Genomic DNA, 24,741 nt, shown 5'->3' with positions numbered 1-24,741 from the left:
AAGAAATGAGAGATAGGCAGACTACTTTGTCGCTGAAATCTTGCATTGAAATTTTTAAAAAACCAAAGTATGAAAGACTCATGGAATCATGCCTAGATTCAAGGCATGATTAGAAATGACCCACGTTTAGATAACCATTACCCTATGTTTCATTCCCAAGAGACATTCCACAATGTAAATCACTGAAATAAAATCAATTTCAGCTTCAGAAGTTCCAAAATATGGTCTGCGGAATTATACCTTTATAAGAGCAAGTTTAAGTGGAGGACTTACAATTTACATATTAAAATTACATAGGAATCGAATGTGTTTGGTAAATGTGAGGATCGAACTGGCAACACAAAGGTAGACACAGAGATCTGCATCTGTTTTTCTAGTGACACAAATAGAAACAAATATTACATTTTGTAACAATGGGTTGAAACGTTTTCATTACTGAGTCACATGGAGCGAACCGTGTGTTTCTATTTTAAATTCTTGCGATTGTTCTAAGTAGAAAATAAAGAGAAAAAAGCAGAACAACATTCCAGTATTGTTCAGAATTTACTTGTAAATTATATCCCAAAACTGAATTTTAAAACAAATTCTTAAAGTATCACTTTTCAGTTAAGTGCTTCAAAAACAACTTCTTGTATTAAATGAAGAAAAAAGGTTTTAATTCAAAAGCTTTCTGTATAAACTTGAATGTATTTAATTACTGTTAGCCTGTAAAAGTTTCCCTGAAATTTGCTAGAATGTAGTGTCAATTTAGGAAGTAGAGTGTGAGAAAAGGGTCCTTACTGGTCCAAAAACTACGTTCCATTTGAGAAGTAAGGATAATATCGATTTGTCTCTGACTGCAAATTAAATCCATCCATGTCCCATACAACATTATTAAAACTTAAATCCCTCCATATGTCCCATACAACATTAGTAAAAATTCAAAACCAATCACCATATTTCCAATGCAGACAGACCGATGACCAGAGGCAGCGTTAGGAGTACGCCTGGCCTAGGGCTGACCAGGACCGCGCGGGGCCTAGGGCTGACCAGGACCGCGCGGGGCCAGAGTATTGGTATCTCGATTGGCATGCTACTGCAAACACTGATTATGTCTAGACCAGATCAACTTTCGCTATTTGGCGCACGAATTTAGTTTTTTCATTATTCATAAACAAAACTCCTGTTTGTGAACAACGTTTTTTTTAAAATCGAAATAATAACATGAGACCTTAGACCTGAAGCGCTGGGCCCCCTCAAGAGCGGGGCCTGGAACGTTCGCCCTACATGCCACCCCCAAACGCCGTTCATGCCGATGACGCAGCTCCACAATAGATATTTAGGCCTTAACACGGTTCTGTACATGGGAATGGGTTGTACAATATCTTTCATAAAACGCCTTATGCTTAATTCATTTTTTAAAGTATAAATTCTTTTTTAAATGTGTGAATTACAAGGGGATATGTAATAAATACAAAACCACATACGTTTTTGTTCCGAATCGGGGGAAAGAACTAGTTTGATATGGCGTAATAACATAGTCTCGGCCTGAACTAGTTTAGTTTTTTTGCCCACTCGAAACAAAACACATATTAAGTTGTCTTTACCAGTAAGTCAGTTATTTCCAGTTGTGACGCGGCCGGTATTTTAATTGTATTAGTCGAAGCTCCGTCAATTGAAGATGTACTGAGTGTTAATTAAAGCGTAACTATGCAGTATTATCATTTTCAGCCAGTTTTGTGTGAGCTGGGCACGCAGATAAGGTGAGAAATATCGAAATTATATGGTAGTGGGGGATTTGGCGTGTGTCAAATATGGATTATTTTAAGGAAAGTTTTATACATTGTGTTTCATCGTTACTTAACATCAAGGTGCAACACTTTATAATAAACTGATTCTCCTGACACTGAACAAACTAAAACTTGTATTTTAGAATGAATTAATAGAACAGACACCGGGGTCAGGGGTGGGGGTAGATTTAGCAGCAGTTTCATGAAGACAGGCTACAAGTATATTAAATAACAAGCAATATCCAAGCAAGTGAACTGAGCGTTAGACGCTTAGTTGCACGTCTTTGAAAACTCTCAGAGCTACATGAGTGTGATGTACTCTTTTAATGTCACAGGATAAGCAGCAGTTCCAATGGGTCATAGATGACCTGGATTCCTGCACATTTAGACAGTTATAGTTTCACGTTTTAAATAAACAGAAGGTTGAAATCTGGACACTTCTTTAAAGAATGCGCTCTAAATCGCTTATTGCTGAGTTCCATCAGTCGATACATTTATTTTGTAACTTATTTGATAGTACTTTATACATTTGCACTACAAGGAGTATACATATATTCATTCCTGTTTCAGAAAGCTGTGTTATATTAGTACACTCTTCACATTGGTGGTTTGTCTGCACCAACAATATTCCCCTAATACACATCGGGAATAAACTGTTAATATTCCTCTAATACACATCGGGAATAAACTGTTCATATTCCCGTAATACACATCGGGAATAAACTGTTAATATTGCTTTACATTAAGTAATATCTATCCCGAAGTTAAATTACCAGCAATGTCCGATTAAATTAAAAAGAATAAAATATTATTAAGTTTGAAAATGAGGTATGTTTAAGAAAATCAAATCTTAGATAGTCGTTGTTTTACAGCGGCCGGTAAACCTAGAATCTACCTTAAATCAGAGCAGTTTTGCATTTTTTCATTGCTCTTTTAGTACCTACATGTATATAAAAATGTCTATGTAAAAACGAATCAGTGATTTAAGATATATATATATATATATATATATATATATATATATTATTTTTCTAAACATAATTGATAAACGGCAAAAAATTAAAGATACATAATTTGCATTGCATAAATAGATATCTATTACCAACCTAACCTAATGGCCTAGTGGTCTAAAGCGGTCGCCTTTACCGATCACTGCCATCGCTTCTCTGTATGCGTGGGTTCGAGTCTCAGTTAGTGAAGGCAATACTGGATCTAAGCACTCAAGCAGCAGTGATGTTGGAATTGGATCAAGTTCACATGACTCGACAAAGCTGTCAGTAGATTTCTGATGGTTGGTGATTCTTACCGTTGGTTTTCCCGGGTTTTTTCTCCAGCAATTATACTGTTCGCCACGTATAGCCTATCTTGTGCTGAGAAATGGCATTAAACAAGAATTATTCTAACCTCACCTACCCCGATCATTATCTGTTCCATTAATGCATTTAGAAATATAAGTATGCTGCATGGTAGAAAAGTGAGTATCTTCGAAAATATTGATATTTAACGTAAAATAAAAATTAAATTCGAGTACAATCATACAATTGCGCAGTCTCTCACCGCACCCCTACCTCCACTCTCAGGTCATATATAATGGCTGAAAATGACAGTACGGCATAGTGACGCTTTAAACAAGCACATGGTTGTGCAACAAAAAAGCCGCTAATCACATAGCTGGAAATAACTCATTTACTGACAATGCATCATGTATAGTATCCAACACCATCTTCTATCCATCATGGAATGCTAGGGTACGAGGCTATGAAAATCAAAGACTCACCTTTTAACCATCACTATAGCTTCATTGCAGTCGTACACCTACCAATCAAGCGTTATAACTCATTTCCAGTAGGCGCTGGTCAGCGGAATATGGCCCGTGGAAGTTTGATTGTAAAGTTTGCCATATTATTTATATACACATTTACAGGTAAGTTGACAAAAACCTAGCCTGCATATCATGAAGCAGGTAGGTCATTTATTTATATAAACATTTACAGGTAAGTTGACAAAAATCTAGCCTGCATATCATGAAGCAGGTAAGACATTTATTTATATACACATTTACAGGTAAGCTGACAAAAATCTAGCCTGCATATCATGAAGTAGTTAAGTCATTTACATGCGGCATAATAGCCAGTACAACCAAAATCAAATGACAAGTGCGATACCTACCAAGATGAGCCTGACTTTGGGGTGGGGGGTGGGGTGGGTAATTTCCGTCTAGAAAAATATATTGCTGTGATTTATAGTAAATTAACACCATCTTCTATCCATTATATTATCTAACACCATCTTATATCCATTATATTATAAATTAACACCATCTTATATCCATAATATATAAATTAACACCATCTTGTATCCATTATATTATAAATTAACACCATCTTATATCCATAATATTATAAATTAACACCATCTTATATCCATTATATTATAAATTAACACCATCTTATATCCATAATATTATAAATTAACACCATCTTATATCCATTATATTATAAATTAACACGATCTTATATCCATAATATTATAAATTAACACGATCTTATATCCATTATATTATAAATTAACACGATCTTATATCCATAATATTATAAATTAACACGATCTTATATCCATTATATTATAAATTAACACAGTCTTATATCCATTATATTACAAATTAACACGATCTTATATCCATTATATTATAAATTAACACCATCTTATATCCATAATATTATCAATTAACACGATCCTATATCCATTATATTATAAATTAACACGATCTTATATCCATTATATTATAAATTAACACCATCTTATATAATAATAATAATAATAATAATAATCAGGACTTTGTATAGCGCCTAATCTTTAGAAGCTCTAAGCGCTTTACAACATTAGACAACACCTATAAGATAAAAAAAAACATATATAATGATATGATTACAAAACAAAACACCATGAAATTAGAAAACATAAAAACATGCTGAGAATATTTAAGGTAGGAAACATTATTAGGTCTTTAAGTTTGTTCTTGCAGTCGAAATAAGTGCGTTTTGAGAGCACTCTTGAATGAGATCACTGTGTCTTTGTGTCTAAGTTCAGTGGGCAATTCATTCCACGTTGCTTGGCCCTGGTATGCAAAAGAACGCTGTCCATATGACTTTGTTTTCATAGTGGAAATAATGAGTATACGATTGTCAGAAGAGGGGCGTAAGTATCTTGCTGGTGTGTACACATGGGTGAGGTCGGATACGTATGTTGGACTAGAAACGTAGCACAGAGAACAAATTTTGTGTTTGATTCTGGATCGAATGGATAGCCAGTGTAGGTACAGAGCGGCGGGGAGATGTGCAATGATTGTGGTACTCTAAGTATGATCCGAGCAGATGTGTTTTGAACTTTTAGAAATTTCTGGAGTAGATATTGAGATGAACTAGACAGAAATGAGTTACAATAGTCCAGTCTTGAAAGTACTAATGAACACACAAGTGTTCTAGTGGCATCAACTGAAAGATATTTGCGAATGGAGCTGATGCGTCTCAGCTCAAGATATGCAGTATTACATATGTTCATGACATGTTGGTGCAATGTGAGAGTACTGTCCAGAGTAACACCTAGGTTTCGTACTGACTACGTGAATTTAATGTTGGTGTTGCTGATATTTATTGTTTCACGTAAGGATGTGAATGAGAAAGTCTTTGTGTTGTGATCAGAATGGCCTCAGTTTTATCATCATTCTTCTGCAGCTTGTTACATGTCATCCATGATTTCACATCAGAAATGCACCTCTCTACACCTTGGATGGTAGCATCAACTTCAGTTGGGTGGCTAGATTGGTATATGTGGGTGTCATCAACGTACAATTGGTGAGACACAGGATGATGATCTAGGACACTTGAGAGCGGCTGAGTGTATAGAATGCAGAGAACAGGTCCAACAACAGACCCCTGTGGAACACCACAACATAGATCAACTGGGCTGGAGTGTATTCCATTTACAGACACAATTTGTGTCCTGTTGACCAAGTAGGACTTGAACCACAGTAAGGCAGTATCATGAATGCCAAACACATGCTGGAGACGGTGAAGTTATATATCATGGTCTATTGTGTCAAATGCTGCAGACAAATCAAGGAGGGTGAGGACTGTAATCTTTCCGCTATCCAACGCAGATAGAATGTCATTAACTACTTTTAAAAGAGTAGTTTCAGTACTGTGGCAAGGGCGATATGCAGATTGTACATTGCTAAAAGGACTGTTTGAATTCAGATGAGATACAAGCTGGGATATAACAACCTTTTCTAAGACTTTTTATATAAATGGGAGATTAGAAACTGGGCGGTAGTTCTTTAAATCGTTATAGTCTAGTGTTGGCTTCTTCAGCAGAGGCTTTAGAATGGCATTTTGAAAAATGATGGGAATTCCCCTGATAAGAGAGAGGTATTAATAACATTAGTTAGTAAAGGCAATATTGGATCTAAGCACTCAAGCAGCAGTGATCTTGGAATTGGATCAAGCTCACATGACTTTGGTGCACTCTTTGTCACGATTGTACGTACAAAATCCATAGAGACAGGTTCAAATGCTGCTAATGGTTGCCGCTCAAATTCTGTATCCCAACTGTATGGTGACGACGAGTCAATTGAAATTGTTGTGTCAAGCTTATCTCTAATGGTTTGTACTTTGTCACTGAGGAAATCTGCAAACATGTCCGGAAGGTCGACTGGAGAGAAGGTAGTTGGAAGTGGTGTACATTTGTTCCTTGACATTAGCTTGTTAGTAATCTCGAAGAGCTCTTTGCAGCTGGAACTTTCCATGATCTTAGTAGTGTAGTGGGCTGATTTCGCTGCATGGACTATATCTGTGACATTCTTCTTAGCGGCTTCATAGATTTGCTTCTGAATAGTGAGTCTGGTGGAAAGCCAAAGCCTCTCAGCTTTACGGCGGTCTCTTATAGCAGTGCGAAGCTGGTCCATAACACTGCTATACCCTGGAGAACACTTTTGAATTGATACTCTGCACTTGGTAGCTGGGGCATGTTTGTCGAGCAATGAACGCAGGCAGTTATCGAGTTGTTCTGCTGTAGGAGGTAAGCAAGTTGTTAGATTTGCTTGGATGTCATGCATTAGTTTGGTTATATTTATCATAAGGAAGTTTCTCTTAGTAGCAGATAAAGGTGGAGGGTTAGGGACTGATACGTCAAGATGGTATATAATGCAGTGGTGATCTGATGCAAGTTCATGGGATACCAGGGAGGACCGTAGAATGTTATCATCAGGTCTATGAAGAATCCAGTCTAAAATGTGACCATGTTTATGGGTGGGTTGGTTAACTGACTGTTTGAGGTTGAAAACAATAATAGAATCTATGAATTTTGATGTGTTTGGGTTTCCGGGACAGTCAAAGTGAAAGTTTAAAATCTCCAAGAATAATCAGGTTGCCACCTATCGAATTTCTATACTCCAGGAGATTCGAAAACTACTCCAAAAAGAGAGATTCAGTCAGCTTGTTTTTTCTACTAGGAGGAGGGCGGTATAGGCAGAAAAAATTGGACTGACCTTTGCTCCGGTGTGAGTGTGGCTTGGACTAGTTCAAACGATGTGTGGTCGAAAATGATTGTTGTGGTGTGGTTAAGACGTTTGATCATATATCCATAATATTATAAATTAACACGATCCTATATCCATTATATTATAAATTAACACCATCTTATATCCATAATATTATAAATTAACACCATCTTATATCCATTATATTATAAATTAACACCATCTTATATCCATAATATTATAAATTAACACCATCTTATATCCATAATATTATAAATTAACACCATCTTATATGCATTACATTATCTGGTAAAAACACAAATGATCATTAAAAGGCCAGTACTTTATAGAAGATGAATTTATTATACGTTTGTTAATTGTTATATAAGCTGTAATCTAAGAACCATAACTAAAGTGGGGTGATCAAGCTTACACTTTAGCTGATACTGAAAGACATCATGCCGACGATTAAGCTTACACTTTAGCTGATACTGAAAGACATCATGCCGACATCAGATAACCTGTTATTAAAAGTAGGAAGTGTTGATACTGAAACCTACAATTTTCTATCTACATTATTGATATACTAAGACAGGAAAGCTTCGAGTCGGACGGCAACATCAGGTCAAGATATTTATGAGAGGCTGCCAGTAAACCTAAAACACACTTATTTAACAAATGAGAAAATATTTTGCGTTTAGTGGGCTTGAGAAATTACGTAATGTTCAGATAGAAGACAAGTGCGTTCATGAAAATCGTAGGATGATTCGCAGTCTTACGAAAAAATCCATATATTGAACACATTCAAATACGCTAGTAAATTACTATGATAAAAAAACTGACATTTCTTGTTGTTGTTTCTTTTGCTTTTATAATCAGAATTTTTGTCTGAAAGTTGGATTTGACCCGAATATGTTTCACAACATTCAATTTGGCCACCGTGTTGGCATACATGACACGTGTCATGCATGTGATTCAAGGATCATAAATATAATTATACTTGTAATAGTCACCGGTAATTTGTGACAGATGTAGACCTTTTGTTAAGAAAGATAACGCTTGAACTATTTTATAATGAATGACGTAACAAGAGTTCTTGGTCATTTCTATACATTCCTTACTGATGGAAACTTCGGACACGCCTGTGCATTGAAATATAGTTGTTGTTGTAGGGTTTAACGCCATTTTTCAGCACACGATAGGCTATACATGGCGGCCAGTATTAATGGTGGAGGAAGAACCCGGGAAAACCCAGGAAAGAACCACAGACCCACGAGAAGCTACTGGCAAGCTTTCTCACATACCCACATTGGCCGAATCGGAGACTCGAACCCACGCAGACAGAGGTGAGATGGCAGTGATCCGTAACGGAAAGCGCTTTAGACCACTCGGCCACTCGGGGCCCCTTTGAACAAAAGTACCGTGGTACGTACTATTGGAAATATCGCGCACCTCTATATACTTGTACAGTTTAGTGTAGATAAATGGAACATGGTCCATGTGTATGGTACTGAAGGGTAGTGAGTGCAACTTTAACTTTAACCCTTTTTCATTTTAAAAATAAATAAATATGTTCTTTTTCAAATACAATGCGAATTTCATCCGCCGCTCGGACAATATACTAGTATAAGCAACTCATTCCTAGTAGGGATTCGGAGAAGGATGGGGTTGCACTACATGCTTTCTGTTAATAATATCTTCGCGAAATTATATGCTTGGGTACATGGTATTGTTACACGCACACGGGTATTTACTTGACCGAGCGGTTGTCAAACCCTGGCGCGATTCTCGTTTGAAGTCATAAGTTTACCCCGACTTTCCAAAGACTTCCATACAACCTCAGTTGTAAATCAGAAAGCCCGAGGTGTCCATTCTATACCTAAATTTTCCTCTAATTAATGCAAGACCACAGATAAACCAAACTGCCAACTATCTATCAACCGTACATCTGCGTGTTTTGGCTTCATTATGTTTCCGTACCACCAACCGTTCACGCCTTAGAACATATATGAGTACTCCCTAACAATGGGAACTATTTTAACTCCGCCACCTTAGGCCAGTCAATGTATGCTTTCCAGGCACATTTCGCCGATATAACTGCACCATATTCGCCCACATGGCGACATAAACGGTGTCTGTCAAGTCCCTTTTTATGTATGCCCTTGTGTAATTTACTGGTTTAATACCGTAAGTACTGTCCTTGCAGTCACGCTACCAATGTATACCACTAGATTTTAATATGTACTATTTTACGACAGGGACATTCATTCGGTTTTGGTCGGAATTCACTACTAGTGAACCAGGACATCATGGAAACACACTAACACTTCACTCCGTGACGTTTGCTCCTATTAATTAGCTCATTAGTTCGGGCCAGGAATATTTCCATGGCGCCGAATTCCAATAATCAAACAAGTAATCACACAAATCTAAGAATTGCTTAAAACAGGGCACTACAACCAAGTGCACATACTCTAAATTTACTACAGTATTACACATATCCATCCATCAAGTCGCGTCACGTTCCTCGAAAATGTCAGAAAGATTGAAAGGAGTTGGCACATGTTTACTGTCACGTTTAAAGGATTCTGGCCCCTGTTTAACTTAAAAATTTGTCATTCCACTGCATTATATTACTGGATTCACCTGCTTCGAATGGATATCTAGTTTTTCCTTCTTTGTTTCTTCTTTTCTATTTAAATTTTACCTCCTGAAAGCTTTGTCAAATAGAAATTTCAAATATTATGGAATAAAGGTAAGCTACCGTTATGTAAAAATTGGAAAAACTGGAAAAAGGCAAACTAAATCTGTTGCATGCCATTTGACTTTTTGTCCTTTTGTCAGACATGTGCAATTGCGTCAGCTTCGTATACATGAAACTCAAGGTAATCTTCAGACGCAAACAATCAGACCTGTTGCTCCTTATAAAGTATATCACATCAATTGTGTTCTCAGTTATATTCATATCGCGAGTGTAAACTTTCGTAAAGATCATTACGGCAAGGTGTGTGACGATAATTGTCGATTTTGATTTATTTAGTTCCAATATTCGCAGATTATGGGTCTAAATCTTCATTAACACTGGCCAGTAATGCTGTAACATTTGTGTACGAGTCGTCAGCAAGCGACAAGCTGCCACTGTCCGGCTTTATCACCACCATGGTAAAGGAGGATGTCAACCAGTGCGGTCTGGAGTGTCATATCAACTTATCGTGTACCGGCTTCTCCTTCACCGACGGCAGTAATGCATGCAGTATCTTAAAGATGGACATGACGGACTTTACCAAGATACAAGTACAACCCTCAACCAAGTATTACAGAGGTACGCTATTACGCTTAAAAACACCAGTTCCATCCTTCCAAAGTTCCCCAAATATATATACCTAAATAAATGTATTATAACTTCAACTGATATTGAATTTACTGTTTATTATTATTTAAGTTGTGCATATTCAACAATATTCATAGAATACATTGAACGCTAACAGCGCATTAATTTATGTATTTATTAGCTGTTACTATATTGATCCTCATACGTTTAAGTGTGCGCCTATCTTGAAGTTGGGTGAATTCGAGGTCGCGTGAGTGTCAGCAAAGTTTTGTACGTCATGTTTGAGAAATTGTTTTTAAAACAGAATGTTGGTAGGAATTAACAAATTAATGTTCATCTCAGATGAAAGGCGATGTTATAAATTTTATGCCCGATACAAAATATCCCACAAAAATTAAATATAGCAGGTTATTGTGTTATCTTTGTTCTGCAGGTTTCAGATAATGCCAATGTGATGTCATTATCACCAATAATATCTAGGAACACTGAATTTCCAAATTTTTAACCAAACTAAAATAATTTTGCACCGATAAACCAAATAAATTTAGATTTTAAGCGAATAGAAAATGCATAATAGACTATGCGAGCAATGCGTCATTCTCCAAAAGATCAGCAAAAGATTGTACTTTTCTGTGCACCACACATTCCCCAGTACCCTGCAGAAGATCAACTATCATGAAAATTGTTAGATACTGTGATTTCACTTTGGCTTTGCCAAAATACACGTTTTTGTCAGTATTAAATTTATTGTCATTACTAAATATTTGCCAGTACTAATTAAATTCCAATGTTGTATTAAACAGAAATGATATTTGTAGCGAATCTTTTTGGGGATATTAAAATTTGGTTTGTAACAAATACGAAATCCCCACAGAAATAAGTACACAAGAAATAATGTAAATTCATCCTGTTATTCCACAACAAGCTAAAGGTGAAAACTGTATCATAATATGGATGCATCAATTTTTTATAGATCGAATACTGAAAAAATAGACTGATTCACTCAAATTATTTGCATAATAGATAAGACAACTCATTCTATAATAACTACAATTTACAGCCACAAATAAATACTGCAAAAATTATACAAAGTCAGTGTCAGAGTTTACACAAAAAAATAGATATACATAACAGGCTATATTGATTATGGTAGAGATTGGGTGGGAATAATATATTACAAAATGACAGCGATATATTATATCAATGGTGAGAAATTCACAGATTGATTCACATAGTATTTTGAAATAAGTTATAGGTATAATAACCAATTCTGGGATTAGTTTACCAGAACAATGGAGTGTTTCAAACGTTAAAGAAAAGATTACAACACTGTTTCACTTAAATGCATCATACCGGTTTATCAAAGAGGTTATAAGGATGTTACCGAATACGTTTACCGAATATACTGATAAATTAATTGACTGAGGTATTATCTTGGAAGCTAAATGACTTAGATATGGCCAATCGCATGAGAAAAAAACTTGGAAAGCAATTATTTAATATTGTACAGGAAAATATGAAGATTAGACAACCCCATGTGGATAATGAAGTGAGCAACTAATAATTAAATGATAATAATTACGAGGTTGCAATTAGCAAATATAGTACATGTAGTAGCAGTGAAGACCATCAAGGATAATTCAGATAGAAAAATGTTTCAGCATATTATATCGAAATACCAATGTCACTCAGATGTATGCAGAACAATGAATTTACTTGTAATGAAAAAGAATATGAAGAAATTATGCATGATCCCGTGAAATGTTGACATTTCTATGGAGAATTATTTCGATGTAAAGATATAGTAACCACTCAGTCAATAATCAAAGACGGTACAATAACTATGAATAATACATTTGAAATTCTTGCGTGTGAGTGCACATCGGATGGGTAGTTGGGAGTTAGTTTGATGCGTTATCGCAACGGTAAACGTGCAGTGATTTCACCAAAGACCCGGTTTAAGAACATTTTATTTACGTATAACAGTCGTTTTGATATCAAACTTTGGAGGTTGCTACGTGGTAAAATATTGCTTGTGAGACACTAACTTATCTTGTAACATTACCATTTCTGGTGCAGCATCATTGATGATAGTTGAATTGGCTAATGTTAACTACCATGTAATAAAGAATAATGTAATGTTGTAAAACGTCGATTTATGTTAACAAACATTATAAGATATGTTTACACGTAAATATTATTTCATATTCATTCCGAATAATGTAGTCCACATTTGCTTACAATGAATGTTGGTCCTGGTACTCGACCATAACTTAAATGTGATATTGGAGCAATGTCTTATAATCAGCTTTGCCGATCATGCGGATCTGTTATTGTAGGCGCCTTCCAAGATTCGTAGGATTTATCATTGTAGAAACACACAACGATGAAGAAACACTAGACGATATGATTGTAGAAACACTCGACAATGTCCATCATAGGATACATAAGTCAATGAAATAATAGCTAGGATTGAAGCTGTTGCACTTTCTGATCCTAGTAAAATAAAAATGCCATAAACGTTTCCTGATGGCATTTACAATTCAGCAACGAGGAAAATCACACAACATCGTGGAATACCAAGCTTTAAGCGAAAAGTTGACGTCCTTCAGTTATTAAGAACCGTAAATGATCAGCAGCTTGTTGTGCAACAACTTTCCCCGGAAGAGCTTTGGCCGGTTACACCGACAACATTGACAGTACAACTGAAATAATTCGCGCGTGGGACCAAGATACCAAGAGACTCAATAAACTGACATACTTGCATTTTATTATGTCTTACAGTTCCACCGCGTTTGACAGTGAGAGAGCTTCGTGCAACAGGAGTTAAAGAAGATATGGTTCTTTGTGTACATTTGACCATGACATTTAATCGTAAATCATCAGACAGAGATGCATTAAACATTGCAACCCAGTATATTCGTAGTGGTCATTTATCATCCTAAACAGTAAAGACGCCAAGGCTATCAATGTTGAAATTGACAACGGTATTGAAAATATTCTCGAGATGTTGAGAAAAAATATACTAATGCAGATTCAGGATGGACCCTTGATAATTTAACTGCATACTTCTGGAAATCCACCGACAACCGATGTTTGCATAAGCGCTCGTGTCCGAGTTACTTCCCGGGAGAACTGCACATACCAGCCGCACAAATAGCAGTAATATCTCAATTTTGGTGACATAGAATTTCCGGTGCAGGTTACTAACTCGATGCTCAAAATGTTTGAACAACTTAACCCCAGTATTGACGTTAATGTTTTCACTTGAAACATTGACTTTTATGCGCTTACACTATCACCACATATAGAAAAATAATTTTAAAAAATCGCACAGACGGACCCAGATAAGTCTGTTGTTGCTGAGTGATATGAATAGTTCGTAGTCGCGATCTCAATATGCATGGATAAAGAATCTTTCCAGGTAACTTAACCAAGGTAGCAAGCACTACTGTAAAGTCGTTTCGTTCAGAAGTTGCCTGCATTTATTTACCACACGACATCTTCTTGACGACCATGACTTCTACTGTGGTGGAATCAGTGAAAAACCGCAGCGTACAATTATGCCTAAACTGGGTAAGAACATATTGAAATTAACCGCGGTGCAACGTAAGATGAATGTTCCGTATGTTATGATGTTATTTATGCAGACTTTGGATGTTTGAATGTTCCCGTTGGAGGTTCTAAATGCCAAAATTGCTTTTTCGGTAAGTGGATTGAAAATTTATGAAAGCGAATTCGTTTCTACCTTGTCCATGATTAGTGACCAATACAAACTTCGCAGCCTTGTTGCTGACCCGGTATTTCTTTCACCCAAAGTATTCGACGGCAGACTCGTGGCTGTTCACAGCAGGAAAGTCAAGCTGGTGTTAGCAAAGCCAGTCTATCTGGGGCTTCCGAGCTGTATTTGTCACACCTCTTTGCCAGGATCATGCTCTGCACAGACACCAATTAACTTCGTAAGCAATTTACCACTGACGATATTTATTTGGATATGGCATAGGACACACTTGTAATCAAATCTGACACAAGTAATTATTTAAAAAAGATCGTTCGCTCTTTAGCTAAACCAACGTAAAAGTTGTTGACAAGGTTAAAGATGAATGTGCTGGCAAGCCAGTTGATGAATACGTGGCACTGCGTTTCAAAATTTACTCGACTATGGAGCAGTAAGAACATTACAAAGATCTCAAGCATGACATGTATAAGAATGTTTGTGAGAGCGACGCGAATTTGAACAAACAGCAAAGAAACATCGTATAGATGTGTTTATATTTGCACCAAGTAAGTTGGTCAACGCTTGCATCAAGCGCAGAGCGGGTTTCTGCCCTGAGTGGTCCCGGAGTTCTAGCACTCCAAAGTCTTCTGCAGGCACCAAATGATACCGTGTTGGTTGTCCTGGGAAATCAACCAGGTCTGATATTGTAACATCGTTAATGGACCCTTCCTGGTCAGTATAATTATGGTGTGTGCCTTTCGGATCACTTGGTACATACGGCTATCGAATAAATTGTGCGGCTGTGCTTGTGAAATCATGTATATGAGTATGAGTTGGTGCTGCCGACTACTCATGGGGTGAGTTTTGTAATGTTTCATTAGGTTACCCAGGAACCGTATAATTTCTCCCCAAACATTTGCACCGCTAATCAAACCAACAAAGAAAAGTGTTGCATAGACCAAGGAAACTTTGGAACAATCAAAGCAAATCGAGGAAGCCACTGCCGCGATGATGGTAAAAGAAAGACAACCTAGTCAATCAGGCGCGCGCCGTCACAATTAGCACAAATTTTCTAAAAAGTAAAATGGTAGAGGACAAGTTGATTTTGGAAAGGCACCTGTAAATCTTCCACAACAAGAACCATCAGAGTACAAATCAAAGTAAAACATTCCAGTTCAAAAATTTAATTAACAGGCACGGCACCAATTTGTTTTTGGAATCCTGTACCGTTCGTTTTCCTACCTGGCATCAGTTAATAGATTATATGTTAGAGCTGGAAATATCCGCCGATACGAAACCGGGTTTCGTCAGCAAGGAATGGGATCTATGGGTATTCAAGAAGTGGACTGGATTTAAAAGTCTTTACAGTAACAATCCTATGTGAAATGATTTTCATAAAATTGCTGTTTTTTTTTTTTTTTTAGAATAATGGGTGAAGAAAAGACCAAAACATACTGGGATCAATTTAAGCGTACATATAAATATACTTTTATAGCATCTGTGAGTTTATTTTTACAAGTGAGCCTCAGCACTCAACACAAGGATGTGCCTTCGAGAAGAAAAACAATATTTTCCCCAAACATTGAAAAGACTTTGGTGGCCGTGCACACAAACGTGAACGACGTGGTGCGACAACAAATTCCATGACAAAAAAAAAACGGCAGGGATCAGATGTTTTTTGTTTTTTTAAACCAACACCGGGTAAATTAATTCGTGGATCGGTTGAAAACACTCGTGGGATCAGTTCCCACGGGCAACAACGCATCAGAAATCATCAATGAAGCCGCATCGATTTATCAGAGACTGCTCACCAGCGATATCGTGGACACGGGAGCGTTTCGCACGTTGATGCGAGAACTCATTGAAGACATTTATGATGCATACGACGAATGAAGTTCACACACCGATAAGTTCTAAGTTCTAAGCAATTTCCATTGAAATACTTTGTGTTTTATACAAAATCTACGTCGCCATGCAGCAGTCGTTGTAAATACAGCACAGAGGTTACCTTAATGGTTACACCCTCATCAACGACACCATAATGTTATATATATTTCTCTACACATATCATACAAGGGAATCACGCACACCTGAAATTGCTTGGCGTTGTGCGTGTGCATTATTGTTGGCCTAATATCCAGTCATGACAGCTTGGTGATCTTCCCGCGAATAACTCGTTCGTGGTTTCGTCGAATAGTGTTGCCACCAGGAAGAATAGTAACCTTTCTGCGCGTACGATATGGAATCTATAATTGTAGAGATTCAACGATGAATTTCGTTATACACAGATAGAGACTCTAGAATTTTTATACGCGCACATTAACCCTCCCTCATATCTCCCATTTCAATCGAGTCTGCACCGTATAAGGTTGACATCACACGGTCGCCGATAAGAAAAATTCTCGGCTCGCATAAAGAGATTCCCGTGGGCAAACGCATTTTAGGCAGGGGATACGATATCGCGTACGACACTGTCAGAATTGATTCAATGATTAAAAACAATTGAACCTGTTATAAAAGCGGATCTTCTGCAAACAGCATCCCACGCGTACATATTGTTTTGGGTTTTCACCTATTGAGTAACCATGTGATTTTTTATCGATCACTCCTGCGGCGTTTTTTTTTTCATGCATATTCTCAGGATGAGTACATTATCGATCTCCTTGGAGTGAACTTGTTGATATAAATGTACATCAGAGATTTACCAAATATTTAATATAATGGCAATTGTACGTGGACTTGTGATACACTTGCGTGTTGTTAACGCACGAAAACCTGTTTACATGACATATTACGGAACTGGTGTTGGTAATATTTTCGAGGGATTGCTTACAATTGCACCAAAATGCTTTCGGCCTTGTCTTTGCGCGCTGCACCGATGTAAAACACGTTGTCATGAGAATTGTTGTTAGCATTGAAAACGTAACTGTGAACCAGTTCAAAAGTTAGAATTGCGAGCCGTTCAATCGATTGAACATCGACTAAGACTATTGGTGATTCGACAACCAAAGGTTGAACCAAAGTCTATTGCACATCCATCAACAGAGGCAATACCAGAAACCGCTCAACAACGTCTGGCTGATTTAATGCTTGTAAATCGTCAGCAGATTACAATTAAGTATGGACTAGTACTGGACTTAATCGGCGAAAAAAATATTAGACGATTTCGGATATGTATAAATAATGAACGAATTTGAAGAAGTATCGGATCCCGCGTTGAACATGGAAGTGGATTTTAAGATTGATCGAAGCAAGACAAGATTTTCAGTATCATTCGTACCCGGCCAAGGAGCCTGATCAACAAACAAAAAACAAAGAATTACAAGTAAATGAAACATCTCGGCATTTTCTCCAGCGTGAAGCTTTCGTGGAAATCGATGGACAAACGGTAAGAAAAAGTTATTGCTTTTCCTAATTTCGACCCGGTAATAAGATTGGATTTGTTAACAATGGCATCAAAGCATATATAGTGATGATTATGCGAGATCAGCTGGCCCGTCTAAGATGTTTCACAAGGATGTAAACGAATATGGAAATCATTTCGTGTGTTTTCGGTGTCAACTTGCATATGTTAATTTCGTAGACCCATAACGCGATAGTTTTACTTACAGACTTGATTGTGGTAGCGCCGCTGTGTCACGTCAAGCTTAAATTACAACACTGGATTTGAAGCTTGTCGATGACAACTTAATGAGGGTTCATTATCATTTTCGTGTGCAATTCCTGTCAGTCAAATATTTAGGTTTTGCAGATATGTTCGCAAGTTTATTTTCGGAGCTAAACGCTACATCATATTAATACTAAAAACCTAACGATAATAATGCAATTTGGCTTGATGGTGATCTCGTTGATGTCACATGTATATTGTTGAAATTAACATTGTGGATTCCTTTGTTAATATCTTTAATAGCTGCAAAAGCACGTTTGTTGGCGTTTATGAGTTTCTTTAGGCAATCACCGCTGTCGTTTCACTTGCTCTTGTAGACTTGATAGAAAGCAGTGTTCAACAGTTCCATGGAGAATAACTACCCAATGCACCATGACGTGTTTGTGGCAATTCAAGCTATGGAACGAGATAATGGTGGGCAGCTAATTATTATAATAGCTTTCGACAATTTAAGAGTAGTTGAAGTTTATCTGCGGTTAACTGGTCATCATGAACCCACAGAAAAAAATTGTGTTTGAATTCAAACTCAATTATGTAACAAGTTCATATCACAAGCTGTTGTTATCTATTGACATGGCTCAAAACGTTGACATGGGTCTGCAGGTTTATCGCAAAGACGTCACTGGGTTGAATTCGATTTATTACTTTTTGTTGAACACCTGGACCTGTTTAAACAGTCTGTCGCTGACATACACTTTCATGTAAGTGTTACTCGTCCGCCTGTTGCTCCAATCCACACAATTACAATTTCAATTGCCGTGATTCTCTCAGATAAGCTGCTTTTATTAGAGGGCATAGGCGGAAAACTAGTAAAGTTCTCGCATACTAATAATCGATCCTGCTGCATGCTAAATTAATAATGTTCTATAACGAAGTTAAGGTTAATTTTAATCCAAAGCAGATTGTGACAGTAAAGAGCGCAATACAAAACCATTGCGTGAAAACGTTGAGGCCTTCTCCTACACAGTTAACTGGAATTGTCCACGTGTGATGGACCCAACTTGATCAGGTTAATACAACCAAACAAAACAAAGTTTCGATGACATGAAAGTTCTCCAAATCAGAGTTGAAGCAGCTGATAAAACCTGGCGTTCTTTGTTTCTCCGGTTCCTGCGGTTGCAAAAGCGGATGAGTTTGGGGCCATTGAAACATCGTCTGGAATGGCTTTGATAATGGCTGTTGGTGGAGGAAAACAACTAGAGGCCGCATGGCATCTCTTAAAGAATAAAGAAAGAAAACGCCTTCAATTACCAGGGACAAGTCGCAAAATACCATCAGGCCAAAGTCTTCGCTACTCGGTAGAAATCGCAAAAGGCCATTTGTCTATTGACCAGTCTTGATTTACTCGCAATGACAAAGTCAATAAAACATTTCCGATACATGTTCGTTTACGTCCTTGTGAAACATTTCAAAGTCACCTACCACTGTTTTATTCGACTCACTAAGTTGCAAACTCAGCTGAACGGGCCATTAAGTGGACATCTTAATGTTAAAACGCTGATTGCACTTGCAAGCGGGAGAGCTTGTGATCTTCCAGGATGAAACGGGAAAACTTAAAATGTCTAAACGTGGACAATCAGGATGTTTTTACAAATATGCGAGGCGTCATCGCAAAGAACCTGGTAGAAATCAATGAAATCATCAGGAATAAAAGACTATAGTGTATCGGTTGCGTCTATCAACGACTAGATCAATGTAAATACAAAACGGTATGTTAAAAAAAATCCTGCCAGAGAATGAACGGAGACTTTATTATGAATTCCAATTTCATTCCACTTGTTGGTGAATATTTGCGTCAGAATGATGTTTCGAGACCCTCATATACTGACAACTACAATCTTGCTAAGAGTAAATAATGTACCAACACCAACTCGATGCCAGGTTGGAATCGTTGCATTAGCACGCGAATATACTCATTAGGTGACTGCACAGCTTAGTATAAAAACGCCAAGAGATTGTTTCTACAACGAGGAAATCGAATTTATTGCTGAATCTACCACAGTTACGTTCCCCAACGAATATGTTAAATCATAATTGTCTGAACTGAGAAAAATAGACTGTTATTTAAAAAGAAGGCAGTTGCATGGGTAATAGGGTCTGAATGAAGACGAGAACGATTGTTTCAGATACCATTCAGTTGCATAATTCGTTTGCTTCTACGGGAACGCGGTGTTACGCTCCCAGAACTCACTCTAGCTGGTGATTTAAATCCTCGTTTGTTTGTAATTACATGACGGTTGTACTAGTTTTTAAAAAAAATAGTATTTGGTTAGATGATTTTGTATGTTTCATCGAATTAAGGCCAGCCTGTCAAGCAATTATTTTACGCGATTTCATTATTAATAGAAATATGATAGAACCTGAGTCTCATTAAAACTCCTACCGATGCAAGAAAATAATTGAATCGGAACAATAGCTGCGGGTTGAATCACATAGATAAATGAGCTACTCGTGAAATACGAACGTGTATGTCTTGTCGCCGATGCAGTTGTGGAATCTCCGCAGCAACAACCGATGGCCTTGGTGTGGCGGTAATAAAAACTACTACATTGACTAATACAGGTACGCAAATCGGAATTGTTGTTAGAGTCATGTCAGTAAACGGTGTGACTGGTGACGCTGTTAACATCATTTCAATACAATTACATTACGAATAAGTGTCAATTCGAAACTTCTCGTGGCAGCATAAAGTAGTCTCCGTACAATTAATAAACTCTACTCAATGCTTATCGAGGATACAATAATTAGCATTGCTGGCTTCGAAATGGTGCTGGTGGATATTGAAAACCAACTGTTTACTGATTTGCAGACAGTAAAAACCGAGTAAATGTTGTTACTATTCCATGGCTGTCGGATACTTAGTACCACTGATACGCTGTGAAATATTTACTTCGTAATACTTACTCAGGATATGCTCTAATTTGACTATTCCTTGGTGCCCCACTGGTAAACTATAAAATGTTTACTTCACAGAAAAAAAGATCATTAAAGTAAAGTGCATCTCACCAGGGCCCACCTTAGTCAACCAATGCCAATCACAGCAGCTAGCCTCAGTTCGCTGCAACGCACGTGGCAGCGTGTTGATATAGCAGATATTGGCTTGTTGTTGACATAATTATTTCTTATGTTTGTTTAATTCACTCACGTTTGACGATCAAGGTAAAAGTAGTAAAATCATGGGGTATAGAAAGAGTTGGCTTATCCCAGTTCTCAAAATCTAAAACGCTCAGAAAAACACTACTAGTTTTGATCCCAGATTGTGTAATGGGGTGTTTTGAGGTAGAGCATACTTGAGAAACATGAACAACAATAGTAACAACAACAACAACAACAAGAATAATAATGATAATAATAATAATAATAATAATAGCTTTTACTGTTGATCAACTTTCACCTTTTTCTTTCTGCAGCGGCATGCGACAGGCGTGACTATTCGTATGTGCGCTCTTTGCAGTTGTGCATTAAAGTCCATTTAGACCACATGAACATCTCTGACGCCAATAACACATGTGCTAATGAAGGTGGCTATTTAATGATGGTCGACACACAGCAGAAGAGAGCCTATCTACAAGAACTGCTCTTTGGAATCACCGGTAAAGATTACGCATTAAACTCATTTGAACAATAATGAAATGTAAGCGGCCGCCTTCCCCAACCCAAACAATGTCACACGATAAGCATAATGAAAAGAAGTTCATAAGAGAGACCTGTGTCTAATTAGTGTTATATAGCATGAAGCTACCTCCATATTTGAGACCCAGTATCACAAAATGAATACGGATATGTTCAGTAAAAAGACAAAGGCTTGGATTCAAACCGACAAAATTTATTTCCAAAAGAAAAGACAAAAAGAAAAACTACTTTGATACAATATGTCATGCTACAGTAGCTGAGCACGACTGTATCGCTCGTTTACTCTCTTCCTGACATTAGGACCAAAATTTAGCTATATCAACTTTGATATGCGTAGTAAATTATATACTGTCTCTATCCAATAATAGAATGTATCACAATTTTGGAGCCACGGTAGCTCAGCTGGGAGAGTGTCGGATTCATAATACAAAAATTCGAAGATTCGATACCCGTCAAGGCCAGCCAGGGTCGGGTGCCTTGGTATATCCTTGTGAAAAAATATAGCTCCCATCTGATCGACATGAAATAGCCAGTGATGTTTTAAAAGTGGCGAAGAAGCCTTCAAACAAACAACATATCAATGATTATCAATTTGGTCAATCGTGCGTTATTATCAACCGTAGATTTGAACGAATTGCTATCCACACGCCCAAAAGGCTGTTAGATTTGAACGAATTGCTATCCACATGCACAAAGGCTGTTTGATTTGAACGAATTGCTATCCACATGCACAAAGGCTGTTTGATTTGAACGAATTGCTATCCACACGCACAAAGGCTGTTTGATTTGAACCAATTGATATCCACACGCTGTTTGATTACATACTTTACTATTGAACTGTAATCTATCTAGAGCTATGTTTCATATTACATATTTACTATTTAACTGTAAGATATCTAAAAGTCATGTTTGATTACATTAACGTATCATCATCCGGCAGTCACAGTCACCAACCAGCACTAATATCACCACGTAAGCGAAACATCATGAATCGCTATTCATGGGAAATTTGAACATTTGACGTTTTAATTTCTCAAGAATGATCGTTCATGAAATGTTTCATAATGTAACCTTTATGGAAAAAAACCCACAAAAGCCAACGAACTACATTGTTGCATAACTATTGGTCCAAGCAATCTCAAAACACTAAAAATTTATTTTTAAAAAGGTCTCTGTGCATTTTCTTGTGCAACTTTTAGTTTAATATCTAACCCCATGTATGGGTCAACAAGTATGGGAAAAAGTAACCTTTCACCAATTGTCTAAAGTAACATTTCACCAATTGTCTAAAGTAACCTCTCACCAATTGTTTACAGTAACCTCTCACCAATTGTCTAAAGTAGCTTCTCACCAATTGTCTAAAGTAACCTCACACCAATTGTCTAAAGTAACTCCTCACCAATTGTCTAAAGTAACCTCTCACCAATTGTCTAAAGTAACCTCTCACCACTTGTCTAAAGTAACCTTTCACCAATTGTCTAAAGTAACCTTTCACCAATTTTCTAAAGTAACCTTTCACCAATTGTCTAAAGTAACATCTCACCAATTGTCTAAAGTAGCTTCTCACCAATTGTCCAAAGTAACCTCGCACCAATTGTCTAAAGTAACCTTTCACCAATTGTCTAAAGTAACCTCTCACCAATTGTCTAAAGTAACCTCTCACCAGTTGTCTAAAGTAACCTTTCACCAATTGTCTAAAGTAACCTTTCACCACTTGTCTAAAGTAACCTTTCACCAATTGTCTAAAGTAACCTATCACCAATTGTCTAAAGTAACCTCTCACCAATTATCTAAAGTAACCTCTCACCAATTGTCTAAAGTAACCTATCACCAATTGTCTAAAGTAGCTTCTCACCAATTGTCTAAAGTAACCTCGCACCAATTGTCTAAAGTAACCTTTCACCAATTGTCTAAAGTAACCTTTCACCAAATGTCTAAAGTAACATCCCACCAATTGTCTAAGGAACCTCTCACCAATTGTCTAAATTAACCTCTCACCAATTGTCTAAAGTAACCTCTCACCAGTTGTCTAAAGTAACCTTTCATCAATTGTCTAAAGTAACCTATCACCAATTGTCTAAAGTAACCTCTCACCAATTGTCTAAAGTAACCTTGCACCAATTGTCTAAAGTAACCTCTCACTAGTTGTCTAAAGTAACCTTTCACCAATTTTCTAAAGTAACCTTTCACCACTTGTCTAAAGTAACCTTTCAGCAATTTTCTAAAGTAACCTTTCACCACTTGTCTAATGTAACCTTTCACCAATTGTCTAAAGTAACCTTTCACCAATTGTCTAAAGTAACCTCTCACCAATTGTCTAAAGTAACCTTTCACCAATTGTCTAAAGTAACCTTTCACCACTTGTCTAAAGTAACCTTTCACCAATTGTCTAAAGTAACCTCTCACTAATTGTCTAAAGTAACCTTACACCAATTGTCTAAAGTAACCTCTCACCAATTGTCTAAAGTAACATCTCACCAATTGTCTAAAGTAACCTCTCACCAGTTGTCTAAAGTAACCTTTCACCAATTTTCTAAAGTAACCTTTCACCACTTGTCTAAAGTAACCTTTCAGCAATTGTCTAAAGTAACCTTTCACCACTTGTCTAAAGTAACCTTTCACCAATTGTCTAAAGTAACCTATCACCAATTGTCTAAAGTAACCTCTCACCAATTGTCTAAAGTAACCTTTCACCAATTGTCTAAAGTAACCTATCACCAATTGTCTAAAGTAACCTCTCACCAATTGTATAAAGTAACCTTTCACCAATTGTCTCAAGTAGCTTCTCACCAATCGTCTAAAGTAACCTCGCACCAATTGTATAAAGTAACCTTTCACCAATTGTCTAAAGTAACCTTTCACCACTTGTCTAAAGTAACCTCTCACCAATTGTCTAAAGTAACCTCTCACCAATTGTCTAAAGTAGCTTCTCATAATTGTCTAAAGTAACCTCGCACCAATTGTCTAAAGTAACCTTTCAGCAATTGTCTAAAGTAACCTTTCAGCAATTGTCTAAAGTAACCTTTCAGCAATTGTCTAAAGTAACCTTTCACCACTTGTCTAATGTAACCTTTCACCAATTGTCTA

General features: G+C 37.1%; 1 protein-coding gene across 1 annotated transcript in view; it reads left to right on the top strand.

Moving 5' to 3' along the window:
- The first annotated feature begins 10,363 nt into the window (after window positions 1-10,363).
- The window catches only part of LOC149808560 (C-type lectin lectoxin-Lio3-like), a 55,195-nt gene continuing 40,817 nt past the window's right edge, over window positions 10,364-24,741 (top strand). Inside the window, exons 1-2 of the mRNA XM_089950895.1 lie at window positions 10,364-10,627; window positions 21,432-21,614. Coding sequence (XP_089807021.1) covers window positions 10,465-10,627; window positions 21,432-21,614 — 346 coding nt within the window. The 5' untranslated portion in view covers window positions 10,364-10,464. The remainder of the gene's footprint in view (window positions 10,628-21,431; window positions 21,615-24,741) is intronic.

This window comes from Sinohyriopsis cumingii, chromosome 1, assembly GCF_028554795.1.
Source record: "Sinohyriopsis cumingii isolate HCF-2022 chromosome 1, ASM2855479v2, whole genome shotgun sequence".
Classification (NCBI taxonomy): Eukaryota; Metazoa; Mollusca; class Bivalvia; order Unionida; family Unionidae; genus Sinohyriopsis; species Sinohyriopsis cumingii.
The sequence above is the reverse complement of the archived record's forward strand: the minus strand, read 5'-3'. Positions and strand labels throughout refer to the sequence as shown.